This window comes from Onychostruthus taczanowskii, unplaced genomic scaffold (genome assembly GCF_017590055.1).
Source record: "Onychostruthus taczanowskii isolate IOZ18803 unplaced genomic scaffold, ASM1759005v1 scaffold55, whole genome shotgun sequence".
Lineage (NCBI taxonomy): Eukaryota > Metazoa > Chordata > Aves > Passeriformes > Passeridae > Onychostruthus > Onychostruthus taczanowskii.
This window is the reverse complement of record NW_024503124.1, coordinates 1407007-1429804: the sequence shown is the minus strand read 5'-3', so window position 1 is coordinate 1429804 and position 22798 is coordinate 1407007. Positions and strand designations below refer to the sequence as shown.

The 22798-nt window shown below is 46.4% G+C and overlaps 1 protein-coding gene across 2 annotated transcripts; it reads right to left on the bottom strand.

Annotated features, from left to right (window-relative positions):
- Nucleotides 1-813: 813 nt before the first annotated feature.
- Nucleotides 814-22762, bottom strand: HAO1 (hydroxyacid oxidase 1). 2 transcript variants are annotated; one of them, XM_041417140.1, is made up of 8 exons: nucleotides 22537-22762; nucleotides 16246-16397; nucleotides 9696-9951; nucleotides 6697-6872; nucleotides 6121-6212; nucleotides 3422-3580; nucleotides 3066-3135; nucleotides 814-2698 (listed from the first exon to the last, which is right to left on the bottom strand). In XM_041417140.1, exons 1-8 carry the CDS (start codon nucleotides 22671-22673, stop codon nucleotides 2628-2630), a joined length of 1113 nt encoding a protein of 370 aa, XP_041273074.1. In that variant the 5' UTR covers nucleotides 22674-22762; the 3' UTR covers nucleotides 814-2627. The 2 variants fall into 2 exon arrangements, with proteins under 2 accessions (XP_041273074.1, XP_041273073.1); XM_041417139.1 differs by lacking the exons at nucleotides 814-2698; nucleotides 3066-3135; nucleotides 3422-3580; nucleotides 6121-6212; nucleotides 6697-6872 and having other exon boundaries at nucleotides 8752-9951.
- Between the last annotated feature and the right edge of the window lie 36 nt (nucleotides 22763-22798).

Below are 22798 nucleotides of genomic sequence, written 5' to 3'. Positions count from 1 at the left end.
AGTGCTGTCTTTCTGGGTACTGAAATATCACTCACTGATCTCCCCTTATTAGGTTTTTTCTACGTAGATAATTTTTTCTTTGTATTTGTGACTTCATATGGAGTCCAAGTGAAGCCAGAAAATCATTTTGCTGTTTAACCCATCATGTTTGTTATTTGACATTTGGCTAGGCAGTTACACTAAAGCATCATAAATGCAAAACACTTCTGCTCTCCTCTACTTCTGTGCCTTCATATAAGGACTATGACTAATTGTTCCTAAAAGTTTGTTGTGTTCATTTATACTTAAGACAAATAATTTTCTACTTACCTCTTTCACAAAGACCTGGGTTTTTTTGTTACATTACTTACATTCTCTTCAGAAACACTCTCACAAACCATAGAAAGATCTACTATCACCTGTGTGCTCTGGTTTTCTCTCAGCTTCTCCAGAATGAAGCAAGTGTGGAGATAGATTTTTTCCTTAGCCTGGACATTGTTCAGTTTTTAAAATGGTTGAGGGCACTCAGTCTTTCTGCTTTTTAACCCAAACCAAACAGAATTCCTGCCTTTTTTTTTTTTTTTTAATTTAATAATTTCAAAAAGTAGTTGTGTTTGGCTGTCTTAAGATCAAAAGAAATTCTCTTCACTCTGGGGTATTTTGAAAAGAGAATTCTACCAGACAAATGAATTTACTTTCTGTTAACAGTCTCACAGCCTTTAAGTATTTGGCTCTAATTTTGGTTTTTAATGCTTGTCTAGTCTTACTAGGGTTGAACTGGAAGGCAGTCAGACGATTCTCAGACAACAGGCAGGAAAAAACAATGTAAACCCCTTATCCCAGAGGAACCAGAACCAGTGAATTACGCACAAGTAACAAAACCGGTTTCCTCGCCATCAGAACTTCCACTGAACCACAGAGTTTCAGAACTTTCCTCGAATCTGGCTGGGGCAAAGACAGGAAACTGCATCTTCTGAGCTTTAGAAATAGATCTTAAACATGTAAACATAAGATATTATGCCCCTGTCTTTTAAGTAACATTTATATTATCTCAAATAAACAGTCTTGCCGAAGTTACTCTGTAATTGACATCTGACACAGTCCACATTGCAACAGATATGATAAGTGCAGTAAACAGCAGAAATTATGTTTCTCTGTTCTCTCAGAAACATTCATATTTCCTTGCACAGATAAACTTTATTTTGTTGCTACGCAACTCTCACACAACAGAGCATATTCTGCAGTAAATAAGAGTACAGATTTTACAACTGGAGGGCAAGCATGTGGCCTTTTGGGTTTTCTCCCCATTTCGAGTTCCAGCCCCAGCTTTAGTTCCCATTATAATATTCCATCATTTCATTACAAAGCTGCCTCTAAAGCTCAGTAAGGGATATTTCAAACTGAGCAAAGCGGGAGAGTCAGAATGCACGAGGCTGATGGGAAACAAATGGTGGAGCTGGTGATCTCAGTGAAACCATGAAATTAAGGGGTTTTCATCTTTTTTGGTCTTCTTTAAAAATGAACATTAAATTTTCACAGCAAGATATTCAAAACCTGTGTAGCCTTTCCCTGCTCCCTGTAAAACTGCCATACCTGCAAGGGAGATGAGACAGGTGAAGAGCTAGCCTTGGTTTTCCCTAAGATGAGAACAGTATAATCTTACCTGCTTTATTCTTTACAGTTGCAAAATTTCTCCTGAATTCAGTGGATATTTGGGTTGTTCAGAGAACAGAGGCACAGATCCTGCACGATCCCATCATGAGCAGAATGAAGAACACCAAGATTTATCTGACTTAGGGGTGTGCATGGAAACTCAACAGAGCCACTAGGCCCTTCCCAAGTCATGGGTTAATGCCTCAATTATTCCAGTTTCCCTTTTGCACATGGCTGCAAATTCTACAAACTCTCCCAGGCAGCATCAGCCTTCCCTTGCCACTATGAGCAAATCAGTCCAGGTGAAAAATGTGACTCGGAGCTCCAGGTGGATGCAGCTGGCACAGTTTGGGCTAGAGGGATTTGCAGTAGCCAAGGCTCTGACGTGCATCCAATGCACATAGGTAACAGCTGTCTGATTGCAGAGGGGCTTGTGCCACTTAAACTGCTGAATTTCCCCAGTTTTGCTTTGCTCTTTGGTTCCTTACAACGAAGAGTCCTCTGGGCTCCTACAGCCTACGTGCCACAAGCCCAGATGCTTATAAAGTCACTAGGGAAAGGACATTCTGTTCATTGGAAAGCAAGATTTAATCTCTACAATCTACAGTCTAGTTTCTCTAAACAGTGAGCAAGAAGCATCTTTTGCATTTTAAATTTCAGCATTTCTGTTTATAGTTTCACTTTAACAGCTAAATTACTCCCAGGCATGGAAATTAATTATCAGCATTTGTTGCAAAACACCTTGAAGTTTCTATGCTGGCCTTGTATAAAGGCCCATCTCTAATCACACCTCCCAGTGTAGCAGCTTTCCTTAAGAGCCTGAGAGATCTGAAAGCACCTATAAAATTTGCTTTGAGTTCTTTCTTCAACAAGTGATTTCCTACAGAGCAGAGCGATCCTTCAGTCAGGATTGCAGGAGGAGGCCCACAGAAGGAATGCAGTTGGATTTTGTCTGGAAGCACAACAGGCAACGCACAAGGCAAGAGTCTTCAGACCTAAATCTTGGAAAACAATCCCTGATGTCTTCTGATCAGTGTCCTGCCAATTTCTTCTACTCTCCGGCATCCTGGAGGAGAAGTTGCAGATCAGTTCAAGCCCCTGATTTTCCAACCCACTCTAAGCCTTTTCTTTTTCTGCCTCATAAAAATCTCCATTCTGTCAGATGAAATCCACCCCTCAGCGACCAAAGATTTGCCACTACTTTTCTATGGATTTATTGGTCTTCTTGTGAAAAAAAAAACCCACCAAAATAATGTTTTCACCTAATCTACTCGGTTTCCCATTTATAAAGCAGGGATGACAAGTCTTTTTCCCATTTCTCCACAGACTAACCTGTTTAGATTGCAAACATTCCCCTCATGCAAGTTGCTATAGCATCTTGCCTGGGGCAAATGAGAGAACGTGATTACGGAGAGGAAATGTCAATGTCCCACCTGTCAGTGCCATTGCCAGGCGAAGCTCTTCCTTCAGCATCTGGAGAACTTCTTTTACTCCTTCTTCACCCTGGGAGATTAGGAGACAATGTGAACTATTGTGTGCACATTTATGTGTGTAGACATAGACATGTATACGTGTGCCAAGAAAGGTTTTCTGCACAAACATAAATCCTGAGGGTTGGTCATAGCAAACTTTAGCAAACAGCAAATCAGAAGATCTGGATGCACACAGATGCATCACACACACACACACACACTCCTCTGGGCACACAGACACATGCATGTGCATTTTAAAAGGCTGAGCAGTGAGTCTAGGGATCTGAAGTCATGCATTTGAGCTTTCCCTCACTTACTTGATAAGCCAGTCCCCAGAGGACAGGTCTCCCAACGAAAACAGCTTTGGCACCAAGAGCCAGTGCCTTGAGAACGTCCGTGCCTTTTCTCACCCCACCATCCAGGAACACCTCCACCTTCCCCTCCACTGCCTCCACGATTTCAGGCAAGACATCAATCTAAGGGAGAGAAACCAGGAACACAGCTTGGCTGCTCCTGAAACCTTATTTATTTTTTGAGCCCGTTCTTACACATAGGATCCAAGCTTTACAGCAGCTTAATGAGCAGTTGCATGCCTAAATATATACACCCAAATAACACAGCTTTGTACTGAGAACCAGCAGTGACTTCGCAGGGTAGAAGGAACATACAAAGGTCAGATTTATTTGGAGAGTCACATAAACAGAATGAGAATCAGCAGGGTCTCACAAAATGGCCATCTGACCCCATGACACATATCTGACACAAGCCAGTATCTGATTCTTATGCAGAAGATATGAAACAGCAGCACTAAGGAAGCCTTTTCATGGTGTTACCTCCCAAACTTCCAGTCTTCACTAGTTAAGGGATGAAATTGGATCAGCTCACTTTTTAAATAATCATCTTTGCTTCCCTGTTTAAATTTCCCATTCATTTATCCTGAGGGCCAGCTCAGGAGCCCAGAGGCAGGCACTGTACCTACAGACAAGGAGTGAGAAAAACACATGCCTGGAAGAACTTAGAGTTGGCTGAAAATTTTTAAAATTAATGCATTTTCCCTTTTGAAAATGCATCTAATTACAGGAATGACTACAGAGAAAACTTCTTAATGTGAGAAAAAAATAACTTTCCTCTAAGTTTTGAGCAAGGTGGGAAGTAATTTCTTTTAATGCACACATATGATGCTTTCACTGAGCTCTGCTCATCCCCTTTCTCAGCTTATCCCCTACACCAGTGATACAAATAAGGGGGGGGAGATACTTTTACTGTTCTGAAGTAACAAGTGTGTAACCAGGGAATTAAGCAATTATTCTTGCCATGCAAGAGGTCCCAATGAAAGGATGAGCCTCCTGAATTCAAGCCTGGAGCATTAATTACAGGGCAAATTTTCCTACAAGGCCACCTAAATAGTTCCTATTCATGAAAATCAGGAAAGGAACTCCACCAGAAGCCAAGTATTAAGGAGACTGGAAACAGTGTGTGGAAGTAAGACAAAAGACACACAAATTCACATCTTTCAAATACGGATGTAATTCATTTCCTTTCTAATGGATAAAAATGACGAGAAGATGGGGGGAAAAACTTGAAAGTGCACTTTGTTTTTAGATTTGGATTAAAATTTTCTTGAAGTTTGGCACTTGCTGTGATTTTCCCCCTCCCTTTGGTTTTGCTCTCTTGCCAGACATATTTTGGATCTATTTCCATATCCAGAGACCACTTTCTACATCCTGACAAACCGTACCAACATTAAAGTGCTCTAACAACTAAAGCATGATGCAAACCTTAATTAAAACATCGATTTCCTCAACGCGTAACTAGACACTAGAAATATTGACCAGCTTGGGTTCAGCTCACCAGCTGAAACCCCATGAAACTGAAGCAAATTATTATGTTTCTAAATCAGAACCATTTAACGTGACCTGATACAGATTCTTTATAAAAACAGGCATTGTGAAGTAGTGTTCTTTGTACCATAAACCCAGGGAACACACCAGATTTAGCAGCTCTCCTCTGCCCTGTGGTGTGGCAAAGGAGTAACTCCTAACAAGGAGTTTGCAAATTTCCCTTCTGCTGCGGCTGTCAAAAATTAATTTGTATTTCTCGAGCTCTCTGGGGTTCCTCAAAATGATGTTTTTAACAACCTTATACATTGTTGCTGTTGGATTACCTCACACGCAGGCTTGTCCAAGAGTTTCAAACACTCCCAGTGAAATTGGGGAATACTTTCCCAGGAGGTGACAAGAGGACCTGTTCCCCTCTCCCTTCAGGGAACCATCATGGAGAACAGGAGGTTTTTCATCGAGAACATATTGGAAATACTCTGAGAGGCACAACTGGGCTTTGATTCCCCTCCCTTTCATTCTTTTTATTTGTGCAGCTTTCCCACACCAAATGAAGCAAGATGAGTGATGACTGGAATTTTGGGGTTTTTCCTTCATCCTGAGCACATACTTTTTCATTTTCCTTTACTTCTTTCTTTTTTGCCGACGGAGAAATTCTCAAATCCCTTTCACCTTTGGAAAAGTCATGGGGTAGCACGACAAGGAAAAGGAAAAACTGTAATTTAACCACTCTCTCCCTTTTCCAAAGGTGAAAATACTTGAAAGGAGAAAAATGGAGAGTTTCATTCTGCCTTTAGCTGTTCCTTAACTGCAATTTTTCAGAAGCCTCCAAAGAATATTAAAAGAGGAAAAACGACCCTAATACAACCTTCAGTGTGCTGCAAATGGCAACGAGGGTTTTTCAAAAATGAATGAAAAGGAAGACGTGGAAGAGGAGAGTGGAAGAAAAATTCTGAAAGATTTTCCAATTTGATCTAGCAAGGAAAGGCTGTGTCTAACTCAGAGTACGATGTGACATACATACAGAAGTGGAGGGAGGTTATTATTCATGGCTTAAGGCATAGAACACTTATTCTAGGTTTTTCCTCTAGCTTCCACATGTTCAGAGAAAGCAAACAAGAAGCCAAAAAGGCAGAGAAAATTAGAGATTACTGGAGCATATTGGCATCAGTACTCACTGTAGCAGGGACCCCATCAAGCTGTCGTGCTCCATGATTTGACACCAGGATCCCGTTTACCCCAAGCTTTACAGCTTCTTTGGCATCATCAGCTAGGAAAAAACCCAAACAGGATGTGTCCCTCATAAGTGGGAACTTGTACACACCACAATCAGGGAATCACTGAGAAAACCATTGTCACCTCATGCAAAGCCACCTTAGGGCTTCATCCTTCCAAGCCTCTCATCAACACAGAAAAAGGTTTTATCTTTAAGTAATAAGACCAGAAAATTAGCTTGAAATGTTGGAGCAGAACATTTTATCCCTTTGGATCAGCAGCCAACTTGGTTGCTAGCCCTTATTTTCTCTATTATGTTCCAGAACTCATCAGTAAGAAATTCTTTTGCTGAATGATTTTGTCCACTGCAAAATCACTGGCACGATGGTGTTAATGGTGGCGTTGGTGACAACACCCGGCACTTCTTTAAGCATCTTCTCCCACAGACACCTGACACCTTCCTTGGTGGGCTCCTGATGGTGCAGGAGAAGTGACAGCGCTGCCCCTGCCCTCCCCTGGGAAGCAGCAGGGCTACCCACCCCTGAGGATCCCTTTCAGCACGATGGGCAGCGAGGTCAGCCCCCGCAGCCACTTGACGTCCTCCCAGCTGACGGTGGCATCGATGGCCTCAGCGACGTACACAGCCAGCCCGCTGTCGTCTCCAAAGTCCTTCCCCGAGGAAAATGCCAGCTCACTGCTCGAGAAGTTCTTTAAACTAAGGTGACAAAAGACACAGAAGAACAGCGCGAGGAGGATTTGCTGTAGTCACAATGGGTCCCGAATGCCAGCACTCAACATGGCTGAGTTACAGCTTTGCTGCGCCGCGGGGCACGAGCAAAACCAGCACGAGCAAATCCCAGCAAGTCAGATCCCACTCCTCAGTGAGCCAAAACCTCTGGCTGACAAAGCATTTGATAACCAACACAAGCACTGATCTCTAATGTCCCGTCCAACCCAAGCCTTTCTATTGTCCTGTGATGGTTTTGTGATAAATCTGGGGCGAGTTTCTCTGGCCCAAGTCTGACTTCTATAGCAAAATAAATAGGGTTGGGTTTTGTTTTTCGAATCCAGGGAATTCAGCTATGAGAAGAATAGGGGATCAGGGAGGAAATAAAGTTTTCTTAAGGTCCATGAAACAGATGGATGTCCATGAAGCCTTGCAAAGAATTCAGAATTTTCATCTGTCCAATAAGGCCAACAAGCCAGCCTGTTTACCTTGTGTCCCTTTTGTACATTTCCTTGTAAAATGTAGGGCTGAAAAGGAAGCTCATGTGAAAACATTGTTGTTACTTGGGTTTTTCAGCAACAAAATCTCACAGGTTCTAGCACATCCACGTCCCAGTTGCCCTGCTCTTCTGAAACTGTGTCCTGTTCCACATTGGGCTATTTAATACTCACATTTCACATTTTGGGAAGTGCATGAGTGTTTTTGCATGGAACCTGGCTGGTTTCACTGCTGATTTCATGCCTGCAACAAACAGCATTTCACATGGCTTTTCTGTTCAGCTCCAGGCCCAGAAGCAAACGAGAAAGGAGCAGGCTCTCAGCAAGATCCAGCTTTTCAGCTGTTGGTTTGTGGAGGGTGGGGTGCCCAGAGAAAAACAGAACCATGGATAAGATTATATAAATAACTGTTGTTTTTCTTGGCCTGCAAAATGCAGATCAACACTTGGATGAATGTTGCCTTACATACATTTCAGAGCACAATGGCACCTTGTTGTTGCTTTGAAACTTTGTTGAAAACCCGAAGCCAAGAAAAAGTTATCACATAAATGAGCAGAGCCCCGCGCTAGGAGAGTTTCACCGCGGCCTCTGCAACAAAGCACGGCCCGAGCAGCACTCGGGAATCTGCAGTGATTAATTGGAACCTTTAAGGATTACTCCAATTTCTCGTGATTTCATCCTGTTCACTCGAAACCTTGTTGTATTTGGGCAAATATAACAAATACATTTGGGGTGGGGTCAAAGTGCTGCAGAAACGCTCTCCCGCTTTTCTCAAACGTCTTTGGGTTCTTGGACTTGCATTCAAGAACTCCTCAACCCCAGGCCTTAAAATTCTATTGCCCCTAAAAAGTAAGCTATTTTAACAACTGCTTAATTTTATCTTTTTTTAAAGGTCAGGGTATATTGATAATGTGTCAAACACAGATCTCTAGCATGATTACAACATAGGGCACACACATACCAGGGTGGTACATTTTCACGTTAGGTGCATTAGGGCTTTTTTGCTTTCTGATGCCTTCCTCCTAAAACTGTACTTTAACAAAGAAATCAGAGCAGAGTTCAGGTTCCTCTGTCAGCTTTCCTCTCTTAGCTGAAAGTACAAGTGCACAGGGGAGAGCCAGCACCCAAGCTCTGGAGGGGTTTGTGCCAGCAAGGCAGAGAATCAGATTCCCTGCAGAGCCCCATGGCTTATCCTCCTTTTGAACAGTATGGAAATGAAGAAAAACCTCTGGATGTGAGATTCTTGCTAAGTACACATTACTTACAATGTGTGTATTGTATAACACAGCAGTCTTCAGAGACATAGGAAGAACAATTCAATTTCATTGATAACATTCAAAACTAGCTTTTACCCAGAACTCACCTCAAAGTTTATCTGCTTCAAAATACATTAAGCTGTCTTTTTTTCTCTGTCTAGTTTTGTGTTCATTTTCATGCTCTAAATAATTCTAACATGTGCCATGTAGACTGTGGTTGTTACCAAGATCTACATGCAAGAACTTGCAAGATTTTTAGCTTGAAGTCCTGGATATCCCATCGAGTAAATATTCCTCCAGCCAGTCCTTGGCTGCTAGAACTGTGCCAGCACTTCAGCATGTGTTTATCAGGGCAGTCTCTACAGTTCATCAATTCATATTTACAAAAGGCCAGGCAAATCAATACCCTTAAACACCATTGTAAGGTTAAAATTCTGGTTTAACTCTGTTAAAATTGAATTCCTCACTGGCCCTGCAGTGGGGAGGGAATAGAGTTAGTGCTGAAATCAATCATGATGTCACAAATTCTGAGACATAGAAAGCATCCCAAAACACACTGTGGGGTAACAGTTGCCTTCACACAGAATTTAGGAAGACTGATACCTATATGTTTCTGTATTGGAGTAAAAGAAGAGAAAGACTGATAGCCATGCATTTCTGTATTGGAGTAAAAGAAGAGCTGAAGTTGCTCGAAAAGGGGCTCTGCAGTCGGTAGTAACACGGCCCTGGACCCAGAGCAGTCATGGGACAACAGAAGGAACCATAGCATCTTTTGGAAGGCAGTTTTGGCCACAAAGTCCAGACCCCTTTTGGATCCCAGCTCAACATCACAGCAGGGCTCTGCCCAGCTGAGGTTTGAAGACAGCCAAGAACCCATTGACACAAGCACACAGCAACACCCCACGTCTCTTACTTCAGCAGCCTCACCCTGCACCTTTCCCAGCTTGCAGAGAGCCAGGAAAGCTTTGTTTCCACCCAGAGCAGATGCCAGCCCGGCGGACACAGCAGAGCTCCCCAGAGCCGTTCCCCAGCGCCGTCCCCTCCCGCAGCAGCCGTACCTGAGGTGCGGGGGCAGCCGGAACCTGTTGCGCACGTCGGCGAGGCGCCGGCCCAGGTACGGCGTGTCCACGGTGAGGAAGATGCCCCGGTAGCCGGCTCTCTCGGCGCGCCGCACCAGCGAGGCCGTCACCTGCCGCTCCTTGTAGGCGTAGAGCTGCAGCCAGCGCAGGCCGGACGGCGCTGCCGCCGCCACCTCCTCGATGGACGAGGTGGCCCAGGAGCTCAGCATCATCCCTGTCCCCACGGCCTGGCAGGCTGCAGGAAGGCAGAGAGAGTCTCTAAGGAGCAGCAGCATTCCAATACAAGCGTTTAAGGCTTCCCCGTTTTTGGACGTTGCCACGTTGCCTCCCCAAAATCACCCTCCGCGCCGGCTAACCTCATACAGATGTGTTTTCACGAAACTATCGCTTATTCTTTTTGGAGTAATCTGTCACTTATTGTAAAATAAAGGAAAAACGCGCTGTAGAACTCAGAAATATTATAGAAAGCCTTGTTTTCCTTGGTCTACCACAGTATGCATATTTTTAATGTAAATGGACCTCTGTTTCAAGACGTCATCCCCAGCCCATGGAGGAATTAAAAAGTGGTCTTTATGACAACATTTTATTAAATAAGGATTACAAGCCTCTTGGAGTGGAAACTTATGAACAGCTTATTCAAACAAATTGGTTACACCCTCCCAGGGCCACCAGCCAGTTTTCCCTCACTGGAAATACAGCAGCAATCACCCAACCCTCTCTAGTTCGTAACCATCCCGTTCCTCTCCTTTAAACTGCTGGACATAGTTCCCTCTACATCGGGAATGCTGCGAAGCCGGGAATTGCAAAACCCTCGCATCAGATAAGGGAGAAATGTAAATGTTATGGTTCAATCTGCCTTTAGGTATCCATTTATTTCCATTTTTGCCTTTTATTCCCACGTCTACTTCTATTGCTAAAGGAAAAATTTAGCTAGAAACTGCACAATAAAATATTTTTGGTGAAGAGAAGATATAAATCATGGGATACCACAATATCCTTTCAACTTAGTTGCACATGTAGCAACAGAGAAAATAGTGCTTTTCTCTTATTTAAGATCAGGTTTAAGCAGTTTGGTTCAATGAGAGTTCAGCCATCCCAAACGGGGTTATGGCATTTTCATGCAAGCATGCTCCCAAAATTCCCCTCGTCTCTCCTGTAAAGTTCACAGCTCTCTGGTGAAGCACCAGCTCAACACACGCAGTTTAGATCACCCAGGCAAATCCAAAGTTCACAGACAAAATCTTCCAGGGTTTTAGAAATTCCCAGTTCCAGTTTTGGTCGATCTGTCCTTGATCTTGATAATTTTAAAGCTTATTTTGACAACTTTCTAGACTTCTAAAACCATGAGATACAGAGGCCTGAAGTGCTGCCAGGTTTGGTTGGGGTTTTTTTCTACCTCAAGTTAGGTTTCTCTAAAAATACACTCCAACTTCTCACACATTTTACTGCAGTTGAAGAAAACAGAAGCAATTAATTTCCTCTAACAATTATATTTTACACTTCACTTTTGGGGTGCTGCAAATTATTTATTATTTCAAATCAGTCCTACTACAGCCATATCCCCACAGGATGCTCTTGCTGCAATAAGTGACATTTGCCAGAGTTTAAGCATGAGATGTTTTTGTAAACCAGCCTTTCCTCATGCCATTGCATGCTTGCTTTTAGTTGCTTATTTTTTATGGGGTTTTTTTCCAGGTCTTCCTTTAATCCTGAGCACTGCCCAAAGGACACCCTTGCACAGCCTGCAGGCCCCTGCTGGGCTCTGTGACAGCACAGAGAGCACAGCAGCAGGCACACACAGCGAGCTGGGGAAGTCCATGGCACCACAGAACCTAAAGAATGTCTTCCTCATCCCTAATCCAAACCTGCCCTCTGGCACTTGGAAGCCATTCACTCTTGGGGAACTCAACTGAAGTGTTTTCCATAGCAACAAATGGGACAGGATGCACTTGGGAGCTCCACTGGGGAACAGAGCAGTGACCCTTTTTAGCCCTTTTTTCACCCTGCAGCCTCAGAGCATCCTCCCCCCATCTGGTGGGGCATCAGTCCTTACGTGTTTTGGGAAGGGTACAGGATTTGTCCCTGTGGGCAGCTCAGAGGAAGAATACTTCAGGGAGGGCACTGGAGAGGGGCCCAGCTCAAGCTTGCAGATTTTTTCGGGGTTACCTTCTATGGGAATGGGAACTGCTTTTTTCCTCTAGCTGGGCAAATTCCCATCATTTCCCTTTTAGGGGCATCTCCAAAGCCCAGCAGTCAAACTGCCCCACTGCAGCCGTTTTTCCCTGAATCCAGAGAATCCACTGTCCCCAAGCTAAGGGCCAAAGGACATTCCTTGGGATCAACACCATGTCCTTTTGGCACAGTGGTATTTCTCAGGAGCAGCAGCCGTGTTCTTGGAGCTGCATCTCCTGAGAAACGGAGTTGTTTAAAGAACTCCACGTAGCTCTCTTGACAAACCACACTTGGCTGAGAGATCCCCGTCTGCCTCTCCACCCTCAGCCCTTACCAAACCCTGCGTGAGAGCCATGCCTGCCATCCCCTCGCTGACACAATGTGTTTTGTCAGCTGTACAAGAGGGAAAGGGACACGTGGCCAAAATGGATCTGGGATCTGCCTGCCATGCCAGGCTGCCTGGGCACACTTGCAGCACTGAGCCCCCCAGCCATGCCACTCTTGAGGGGAATCCAGGCCAGGTCAGCCCAGGCCACGCTGTCCCATGTGAATATTGTCCTCTCCACGACTCTGGAGTGACATTAATTTTCATATCTCAAAATCAGCCTCATCTTTCGATCACCACAGAGGTAACAGGTGGGTACAAAGTCCCACTGCTCTTGTGGCTGAGCACAAAACATAACAAATGGCCAAATCCCTCCTTCCAGACACAGCCACGTCTGATGGGCAGAAGAAACCCAAATCTCAGTGCTCAGCACCACAAAGAGAAAAAGCACAGTAGCAACCTGTTAAGAGCCAAAGGAACCAAGGTGTTGCTGCCTCTCCAGTGGGAATGACAGAGCTGCCAGAAAGTGGGCTAAAACAGGGGGAATAAAACAGCTTTGCAGGCAGCACTCCTGTGCTCCGTTTGGTGAAACCTCCCTGCGTCAGCACAGCCTGGAGAGGGGTCTGAGTGCAGCTGCACAGGGCAAACACAAAAACTTCAGCCTGAGCAACTGTCAGTGACAGCTCTCAAGAGACCTGGCCAAGAACACAGTCGGGTTCTCAGCCTGCTTTTCAGCCATTCATGGAAAAGCCAGGCACTGCAATGCTGCTGTGAGGTGAAAACAGGAATTTAAACTACCCATTAAATGCAGTATGGAATAAGCAGGAATATAAGCACAAATGTCAATAAAAAATGCTATGGATCTGTTCATAATCAATTAAGGTTGCAAAAAACCTCAGCTATTTCTTGCTGAGCAGCTGGATGGTGCACAGGACTTGGAGTCAGTGTACTCGAGTCCTGTTGACACGGGGATCACGTTGGTTTGCAAGCACAGCATGAAGTCAGGGTGGCAAACAAATGCCTTGGCATGGAGGAACAGTGACTCTGCTGATGGACAAGCAAGAGAAAAAGATCCCACAGCATCAGAAGGGTTCTATTGAAAAGTGTTTAGAGAACAACCTTTTGCTCTTTAGTGGCTAAGATTATTCATCGAATTTGGCAAATATTTTTAGTCAAAGAGGTTGAAATTGGAGTGGGAAGGATGAGAAAAAAAACACCTAAGTCAAAATGTCATGTGTTGATCTTTTCAAAATGGAAATGTTTTCTCCTGAGCTGACACTTTTGTTTCAAAACAGAACTATAGCTAAAAGCATTAGCCAGTAGGAAAATGAAATAAAACATTATGTTTTGGATCAAATGAAACATTTCAGTTAATCCAAAACAATTTTCCTCCCAATTTTTCAGTCTCTACTGAACAGAAAATCCATTCTTTGGAAAATTGCCACATACACTGATGAACTACAACTAAAATGCCAGGGAATATACTTGAAGGAAGACCTAGAAAAACTGGGACAACTGCCAAGGTGCATGAAATTGTTTCAAGGACAAGAGAGCTTTCTCTGTAAGGAAGGACTCAGACAAATGTCAGAGAAAACTGAGGAGCAACCTTATTACAGCCTGCAGAGACATTTTTAAATATTCATTTATTATTTTCAAGTCTAGCTAGCAGGAATGCACGTACATCCAACACCTGGATTTGAGGCTGTGCAAGGTTTGACCATGACTGCAGTATATGCTGCTCAGAGTGGGCTCACCTAACCTTTGGAATAACTTCCACTGTGCTGGCTGGCCTGGCACCAGCAACTCTTAAAATGACAATTGGATGTTTTTCCTAGAAAAGATTTTTGGCTCACACAAAAGAACTGCCCATGAAGGGGTGTTTCAGGTGAGCTGACGGACCCTGCCCTGTTCTGGGAAGGTGCACACCCTCTCCACCAGCTTGGCTGCTGTGGGACAGCATCCCTCAGGAAGCAGCAGCCCCCAAACCCTGACAAGCCCCAGAGCAAGAGGCTGTGAGGGCAGGGAGTTCTAAGGGACACCGTGACACACCCTTGTCCCCAGAGGGGACATTTACCCTACAGCAAAGGGCAAACCTGCCTGGAGAGCAGAGCAGCTCCAAGCAAGACAACTCCTCAAGCACTGTTCTCAAAGCCCCGAGAGCTCAGGGAAGGAGCTGCCGTTCTCTCCTCACCAGCCTGCTCTGCAGGGCAGCTGCTGTGAGCCAGGATTAGCCCTGGGGGTTCAAGGCAGACTCGTGGCACACAGGGAGGCTCCCGTGGGAGCTGCTCTGCCCCAACACGAGCCAGGGCTCTGGCTGGGAAGGGGCAGCAATCCTCTCAAGGATCATGGCCACGGCAGAGGCACCACCCCAAAGAGCACTTCCTGCACACCTGAGCCAAGAAAAGCCAGGCTTATGGAGCATGCCAGGCTTTGCAGAAGCCACAGACTTCCTTGGCTTTGCAAACCGGTGCAGCTGAAGCAGAATTAAAGTAACCAACAGTTTGCTCACTTAAACTCTGTGCTGCCTCTGGAACAGAAGCTGGATGTGGCAAACCCCCTGATCCCGAGTGTCCTAAGTTTAAGAGAACCCTTAAACCAAATGTGTACTTTACACCTAATTCCTGTCATCTTATAAGGTCAAACCAAAAGCTTGGCACTGAGTGCCCCTCTCCTCCTCTAACAGCACAAAACCAAAGCCATTTTTTTTCTGCCCCAAATGCCAATGCAATACAGACAGTGTGATTTTAATACTGCCCATGCTTTGAAAGCAATGAAAAATTCACCAGCTCCAATGGATAAGTTTACTGGACCACACACCACAAATGATGCCAGTACACCGAGCTGTGCCAGCTTGAAAACCCAGCAACATCAAATGCAATAATCATGTGTTAAAGTTTGCAAATGTGGTACCCAGCCTTATTTTTGCACGCCGTTGAGGATTTATGCCTTAAAATGTGGCCAGCCTGCAGCATCAGCGGGAAGCTTCGCTAAGAAACATCCTGAATTTTGTGTTGCAAGTGTCGCTCCCACCATTGCATTAATGTTTGCACTTCATGTTTCAGAGCCTCCCCCCTGCGCGACCCGGCCCAGAAGCGATCCGCGGGAGCTGCCAGAGGCTGGGACAGCAGCAGGCCCTTCCCAAAGCCATCCGAGGTGCTGGAGTGCCATCGCGTGGGGAGTTCCGGCACTTACAGACGGGGAAACCAGCGTCGGCCCCCTCGGAAAGCTCTGGGGAGGGGGAAGCGCGGCCCCACGCATGCTGTGAAATGGGAGAGGCGTGTTTTCTGTGGTGGCGCTGGAGCTGTGCTGCAGCACATCACAGCGATGAGAACCGAGAGCAGCTCCCACCGCAGGGCTGGGAACTCGACTGGCTTCACACCAGGATCTGCTGCACTGGCCACGGACACGCTGTCAGATTGATCACCCAGCCATGCAGAGGATCATTTCTTTTTTAAATATCACCTATTTAGGTTTTTTACCCTCTTCCTTTCAGCACGGGAGCACTGAAATGCACAGCCCACACCTCTTATTCAGATTTGGTGCCATTCAAAGGAGCAGGAGACAGTTCCCCATCTGAATTCTGGTTGACATCCTTTTGAGCTGCAGCCTCTGTGCTGGCGACATCTTTGTGCAGCTTCTAGCCCGGAGGGGCCCTTACCTCACTGCTTCCCTGGGATGCTCTCAAAGAGCTCTCTTCCAAGCCAGGATTTCTGCCAGGCAAACAAAGGCCTCGAGAAGTTGGATGAATTCCTAGAGTCGATTATCTAATAGGAAGAATGTTGCTGTGACAATGTTTACAGTTACACAGAATGTACGGATATAGGAAGATAGATGTTTTCTATTTTATATATAACCAATTACTCCCCTCTTGCATCCTTCATTTCCCCCACCCCGTTTCACGGAGAGGGGAAACCACACTCAGACGAGTGAAACGGCAAAAAGGAAAGGCAAGAATCAAGCCGGCTAGAAAGGCAAGAATCAAGGAGCCCGGCCGGGATGGCCGGCAGGCCCGCCCCGTCCCTCCCCGCTCACCTCGGGCTGTGGCCGTCTCTCCGTGGGGGTGAGCCATGCGCTGCATGGCGGTGGCGGCCACGCACACGGGCACGGCGACGCTCTGCCCCAGGACACGGCTGGACAGGTCCATCACCGACACGTCCCTGAGCACCCGCGGGTACAGCTTCCACCTGGCACACACACAAACACACCGCGTTTCGAAGGGCTGCGGCGCGGGGAATCCGCAGCTCCCGGTGGGCGAGGGCAGGCTGTCCTGCTGTCAGTGGGCTGGAACAGAATCCCACCGTGCCGTCCGGAGCTGCGGCAGCACCCCTGCAGGGACCAACACCTGCAGGGACCGAAGAGCAGCGAGGTGAAAAAGGCAAAGACCCCTCGAACACTTCTGGCTGGGATCGTTTGAAAGGAAAGAGAGGAGCTGTAAAGGAATGAGGTTCGTGGAGAGTCAGCCCCTGAAAGCCTCGGGGCAGAGCTGTGTGCAGATGGGGAAAGTCACCAGCCAGCCTCCGTTATCCCTTCCACGGACTAGGGAACCAACAGACACCAAGCCTGGCCTGCAGGCTTGGAACTCCCTTTTCCAAACCAGAGCAAACTAAATCACACTTAACCTGAAATTACAGCTTGCTGCAGCCAGGCTGGACACCACGTGTCTGCACACACAGGAATTTACCTTTTTTTTGGTCCCACACAGGAAAACAGCATCAGAAGACCATGATCCCTATAACGGGATCAACTAGACACCATAATATCCAGAGTTTTATGAGGGGGACTGCATTCCTGGGGATACCTGTGCCATGGGACTTGCCCCACCATCCAGGAGCTGTCACAGCACTGCCACCACTAGAAGCCACAAGAGGGGGTGCAACACCTGGGGCTGCCTCTGGTGGGCTCAGCCAGGCCAAAGCCTCCCTGGATCTCTCACCGAGGCCTCCCTCCCTCCAAAAGGACTCCCATGGCTCCTGGACTGTAATGACAGAGAAGAATTAAAAATATATGGTCTAATACAGCTGAACTTGAGCAACTGCTCAGCACCAGAATGCTCAAGACTGATAATATCATAATTACCAGCAGAGAGAGAGAACCAGAGCCACTGCTACTCTCCAACAGGGAGTAGAGGTGAGCTTGAGCATTAAAATGAAAATTCAGGGGGAAAAAGACAAAATCTGTTTTATAGAAAGATCAAGAGACATTTCCCCAAAAAGCCTGGGGCAGAGCCAGGATGAGACCCACCTTTCTGAAGGCCTGGGGCTGTGCCAGCTCTCCAGGCAGTGCTCCCCAGGGAGGAGAAGGACAGTTATGATGCTTGGAAGGAGATGTGTGGCTGTGCAAGTCAGCTGTGCTGCTCAGTGCCAAGACACACACGGCAGGAACATCTCCTCACACTTGTTTTCATGCCATTGTAGCAGTTTGTTATTTTTCAGGGGAGGATGGGTGAGGGTGGGACAAAGAAAACATGACTTCTTTCTCCCCCTTTTTTTCCTAACCCTCCTTCTGAAGGCTTCCACTCTGCCCTGAGGTATCTTCTCCCAGCAAAGAAAGAAAACAAAAATCTGCTTGTAACCTTGCTCATTTGTACAGTCAAACCCAAAAGCATGAAGGATGTGAAGCATCTCCCTCTTCCCCGGGCCCCTGGTTTCTCAGATTGGTTCCTGCCACTGCCATCTCACAGTCAGCCTGTGAGGGTCAGTCCAGAGGTAAAACATCCCTGTGGTGCTTTTGGCTGGGAAGAGAAACAGGAGGAGCCAAAATCCTCCCAGCAGTGCATGCAAGAAAAGTGATGCAGTCCTGAGCAGAGATCCCTGCTCACATCCTCTCAACCAACACCCACTCAGTGCTCCTGACCCAAAACTGAGCATTCCCACAAAAACACCAAGCAGGTTCACTACCTGGGTATCATAACCCTTCAGTAAAACCTGCTCTTGCTTTGGAAACTCGGGTGTTTCCAGCTCTGAGTTTGACAGACACTTGAAACCAGGCGTTGTCTGGACAGGGAAATGCCCTTCACAGCAGCAAGGAAACCTCCCAGGCAGCATTTCCCCACCACCAGGGCACACAGTCATTCTGCTGCACACAGCACCTGCTTCCTCCAAGTCCTTCAGTGAAACATTTCCTGTATATTTTGGAAAAAAACTTGGATTTTTTTTTTTAAATTCATCATCTCCTCATCACCCACATCTTTTTCCAGCCAAGTCCACAGTCGTGTGCTGCAATCAGCAAGTGAGAGTGAATGCATCCTTCTTCCCAGCCGGAAGCGGGAGGTGCCGCAGCAGGAAAGGCAGCGAGGGCTCCCAATTTAGGCAGCTTCAGCTAAGAGCTGTTTTGAAGGAAGGATTAAAGGGAAGGAAGGGGGATTAATCTTTTGGGTTCTTTCCTTTTTTCTCCAGGCTCAAAAAATTTTCGGTTTGTAAGTTACCTTGCAGTGGGGTAAGAGAGAAGCACTGGCTGCTTTCAGCTGGGAAAAATATTGACATTTTCAAACTGCACCGTATTTTCAAGCAGCTCCTCTTGTTCCTGTCCCAAATCCCCTCGTGCTGCAGGGCAAGAAGGACATTTGGGAAAAGACACACTGCTCAGGCCGAGCCTCCATCCTAAACCCAGCCCAGTTTGCTGCCCTTCTGTCTGCTACAGCTCCACTTCCCTTCAGGGGCTGGTGCTGTGCCAGGCTAAGCAACAGCTGCTTTTCCTTGGGGAAAGTTATCTTCCCTCCCAGCATGTTTTGCCATCCACGCTCTTTTCGTGGTGCACTGGGAATCTGAGGTGAAAGACATCACAACAACAAAACTAAATTATTATTCCAAGCATCCCTTTCCTTTTCTCCCCCTGAACTTTCCAGACTTGTCTGACCCAGTCCACCATCAGCCTTGCTTTTCTGACCAGTGTTTAACTTACTTCTGTGGCCATTTTAATGCCTTTAATTGCTACAAGGTACCAGCACGTTTGCAGACAGCCTGCATTGATGCTGGCACTGCTGAAGCAGCAGCTGCTGTTCCCTGCACAGGACAGAACAAGGCAGCTTCTCCCAGGGCCTCCGGGAATTCCGCGGCAGGGTGGATCAGCAGGAGCCTGCTCCACATCCCCCCTGCCTGGCATGCCAAGAGGGGAGGCTCCAGACTGATTTCCTGAATGCCATCGAGCTAAAGGCAGCCCGACCTTGTCACAAAAATCTCCATTCAGGCCCCTCGCTCCTGTGGCAGCTCGAGAGGGGATTCCAGCTCCAGACAGGCCTGAGAGGACACTGGGCATTCCAGGATGCAGAGCAAACTCAAGGAGAAGGCAGGCAGGCACCACAGGCAATGACAAGCTCTGCCATCCCAAATCATCCTTTCTGGCCTTAATGCCTCACTTCTGCCAGGGCCATTTGGGAACTATTAATAAGAAATACTTGTCTGGCCTCAGCAGGAACACACGGATGTCAACATCCGAGCGCAGGTTCTTCCCTCAGTCCCAGAAGAGCTGGCAGCTGGGGGAGAGTTGCTGTACCTGGTGTTAAACTCACCTTAAACAATGTCCTTGTGGAGGCAGTTTGTACTCTGGGATCTGATTACACAAAGCACCTCAAGGTCAAAAAGCCAAGACATTCCTTTTGTAATCCAATGAGTATGAATTTTGCTGCTCCAAAAATTGCATGGGGTATTCCAAAGATAATGCAGGACCCAGCAACACAACCACCCATTAGGGACTGTTCTTAATGACAGTAGTAATACTAGTCCTTAATAAGATCATTATTTCTCCAGAAATGAAAACATTTGTTTGCCAAAAAAATTAGAAAGCACTCGCAGATGAGCCCAGCACTGGTTTTCCACCCTCACACCTCACCTGAAAAATCCTGCACCATAAAGGTACAGGCTAGCCATTCCTGCTTCTGGTTCAGTTTTGTGCTTTCTCTTCTATTTAAATTTATAAATATCTCATAATCTGCAAACTTTCTAAATCAGACTGAACTCTGCAACTAAGATTCTGACAGGGGAAATCAATGCAAACAAAGCTGAACATACTCCTATCTTTCACAAAATTATCTGACTTGGTGATCTTTGTGCCTCGGGGGTGTAAAGTCCATCTGACTTTATATTTACCCACAAGCTGCAGTCAGGAACAGGCAGGAACACCAGGACTGGGTGAGGGTCAGAGTGAGAAGCACTGCCCCATCTGTAACAGCTGGGCCATGCTTCTCCCAACAGCATCCAAGGGAAAAAGAAGGGTTTTTCCAAGTTCTTTCTGTCAAATAGGCCTTACAAACCAAAATATTGGCAAGACCTTATAGCAGGTTCTAACTTTTAGAGATGTATTCCCAGGAAGCCATTGCAAACATGGTCTAAGGACTGTTCATGGCAGCATCCCACGTGCTGAGAAAATGGGATCTTGTTTTATGTCAGATAAATACAAAGGGAGGGAGAGCAAAGACACAAACACCTCCCAGCCCCTCCATGCTCACTCTGCTGAGGAGCAGGGACCCAGCACTGAGAGATTTTCAGCCACACCAAATGCCACTGAATTCTTTTAACGTCTCAGGCATTGCTAATCAACATCTCCTTCAGTCCCAGGCTGCCTGCAAACGCCACAGTTTCAAACACCTAAACCTGGAGGGTTTTCTTGAAAATCTGATAGAAGATTCAGGAAAGATGAGGTAAGCCTGAAGCCCAGAGACAACCAGCAACCAGCTCGATGTAAGGAGGTCTCTTATCAGAGGAAACCATCCCTGTGGCAGGAACAGCTTCAGAGCAGAGCTGCCCTTATCTCCCCTGCTCTGCTGATGCCAGCACAGCAAGGACGTGCCCAGCTCTTTGTTGGCCTGTCCCTGGCAGCTTTAGATCCCACCTCATCATGATCAGCTTCAGCACTTACAAGTCAAATGTTCACTGCTCCTGCAGTTTATTGCCTGCAAGTGCTTCCTTGGAGTGTCCTTCCCTTAATGTCTCATTTTGTTTTTATGAGGGCAAGTAGCATCAGAGCATCTGGAAGCATTAAAAAGGTACAATAAAAATCAGGTGAGTGCTACTGTATCCCCTCCTGCTTCTGTTACATGCCTCAGGGCAATCTTTTGGCTTGTGTTTGAGCAGGGGAATTTCTGTGATGGCAGCTTCTGCATGGAGCTAGGAGGTCTGGAATAAGCAGTGGAGGTGAGTTGTCTTCTCTTGACATCATAAAGCTTTTCTATGTGTGACCTTAAAATTAAGGTTCTGACCTCTGAGATCCTGCTAAATGAATTATCACAGAGACTTCTAGAACCTTCAGCTTGCATCACATTCCCAGCTGAATGGCCCATAGCTTATGGAAAAGCAACTAGAGCAGTGAGTAGGACTGCAGGAAAGCAAAGCAGGGAGGGAGAAAGAGCAAGGATAAAGCAGGACAATCATGGTTTGGTTTGTTAGGCTCAGAGGAACTAAAGACAAAGCCTTTGCAAAGACAAGTGCAGGGGGTTAAACGTCTGCACCAACACAGCCCAGAAGGAAGGAGCTGTCAGCAGCAGTTTGAGCAGCTTGACTGGGCTCAGCTGGGCTGAGGGGAGCTGCCTCCAGCTGCCTCCTTCCCCCTGCCCTGCTCAGGGACATTCAGGAGGAGGGAGCCAACTGATGTGATGCCATTTGTGACACTTCCACTGAATCCCACAGCACATGCCCCTGACTTTGTGCTGACCTTGTGTTTCTGAGGCTAAGGCCAACCTGAGCCCAGGTTTTTACAACAATTCAGGGGATCAGTCCAAGTCAAAACTGGTTTAGAACAGCTCCCAGCATTTACAGTATCTCCTGGTGAAGGGCTGACCTCCTAGAAACCCCTGAGCACACCTGGGCCACCCAGGACTGAGCCCTGGCTTTCCCAGCTCGCCCCAGAGCTGGGAAATGCAACTCCTTCCTGCTCTCACCTGGGAAGGCCACAGCACTAATTCAGTTTAGGAGAACTAAGGAAAAAGCAAAACTGACTAAGGACCTAAAAAGTACAATGCCACCCCAAGAACCCCTTGCTGGCACTGTAACCCAAGATGCAGAAATGACAGTTTCATTGGCTGATTAAATACTGGAACTGAAAGATTCTGGAGAGAATTTCTGCTAACAAAAGAACCCAAATGAAGGCAAAACTAAAAAGGTGCTAATGGATTTTAGGGACTGCTTTTTGACAGAAATTGTTAGGTGGAGGAGTGAAAGGGGAGAGAGTTGTCCTGAAAAATCAGCTGAGAGTCTTTTTGCTAAAATAGAAAGACATTGCAGAGAAATTGAGTTTTGTTCACAGAGAAAAATCTAAAATTGCACCACATCTACCAATAAAGCAGAACTTACACCCCCTGCCTCCCACCCCAGCCTTCAATCATCCTCCCACCTGGAAAACGCTGCGACATTATCTGCCAGGGTTTCCTGGTCATCCGCCCCAGATCGGTAATAATCGTACACGGACTTGGGCAGAAAGGTTTTAGCATACTCCTCAAAATCTGCAATGCACACTGGCTTGTCAGACATCTCTGCAGATCTCACTAGCTTCGTTTATTCCCACTCCTTTAAACTCTGGAGTTTTGCCTGTAAATCATTAATATGGGACCTCATCAGGAGTCAGCTTGTCTACATTCCCCCCCACCCCGCCAAAA

What these genes read in the sequence shown, in the direction of transcription:
- HAO1 (XM_041417139.1), bottom strand. Translation starts at nt 22,673, where the DNA reads ATGTCTGACAAGCCAGTGTGCATTGCAGATTTTGAGGAGTATGCTAAA. An exon ending in AATGTCGCAGCGTTTTCCAG is followed by an intron (nt 16,398 to 22,536) that starts GTGGGAGGATGA and finishes TGTGTGTGCCAG; the next exon opens with GTGGAAGCTGTACCCGCGGG. An exon ending in AGAGACGGCCACAGCCCGAG is followed by an intron (nt 9,952 to 16,245) that starts GTGAGCGGGGAG and finishes GCCTTCCTGCAG; the next exon opens with CCTGCCAGGCCGTGGGGACA.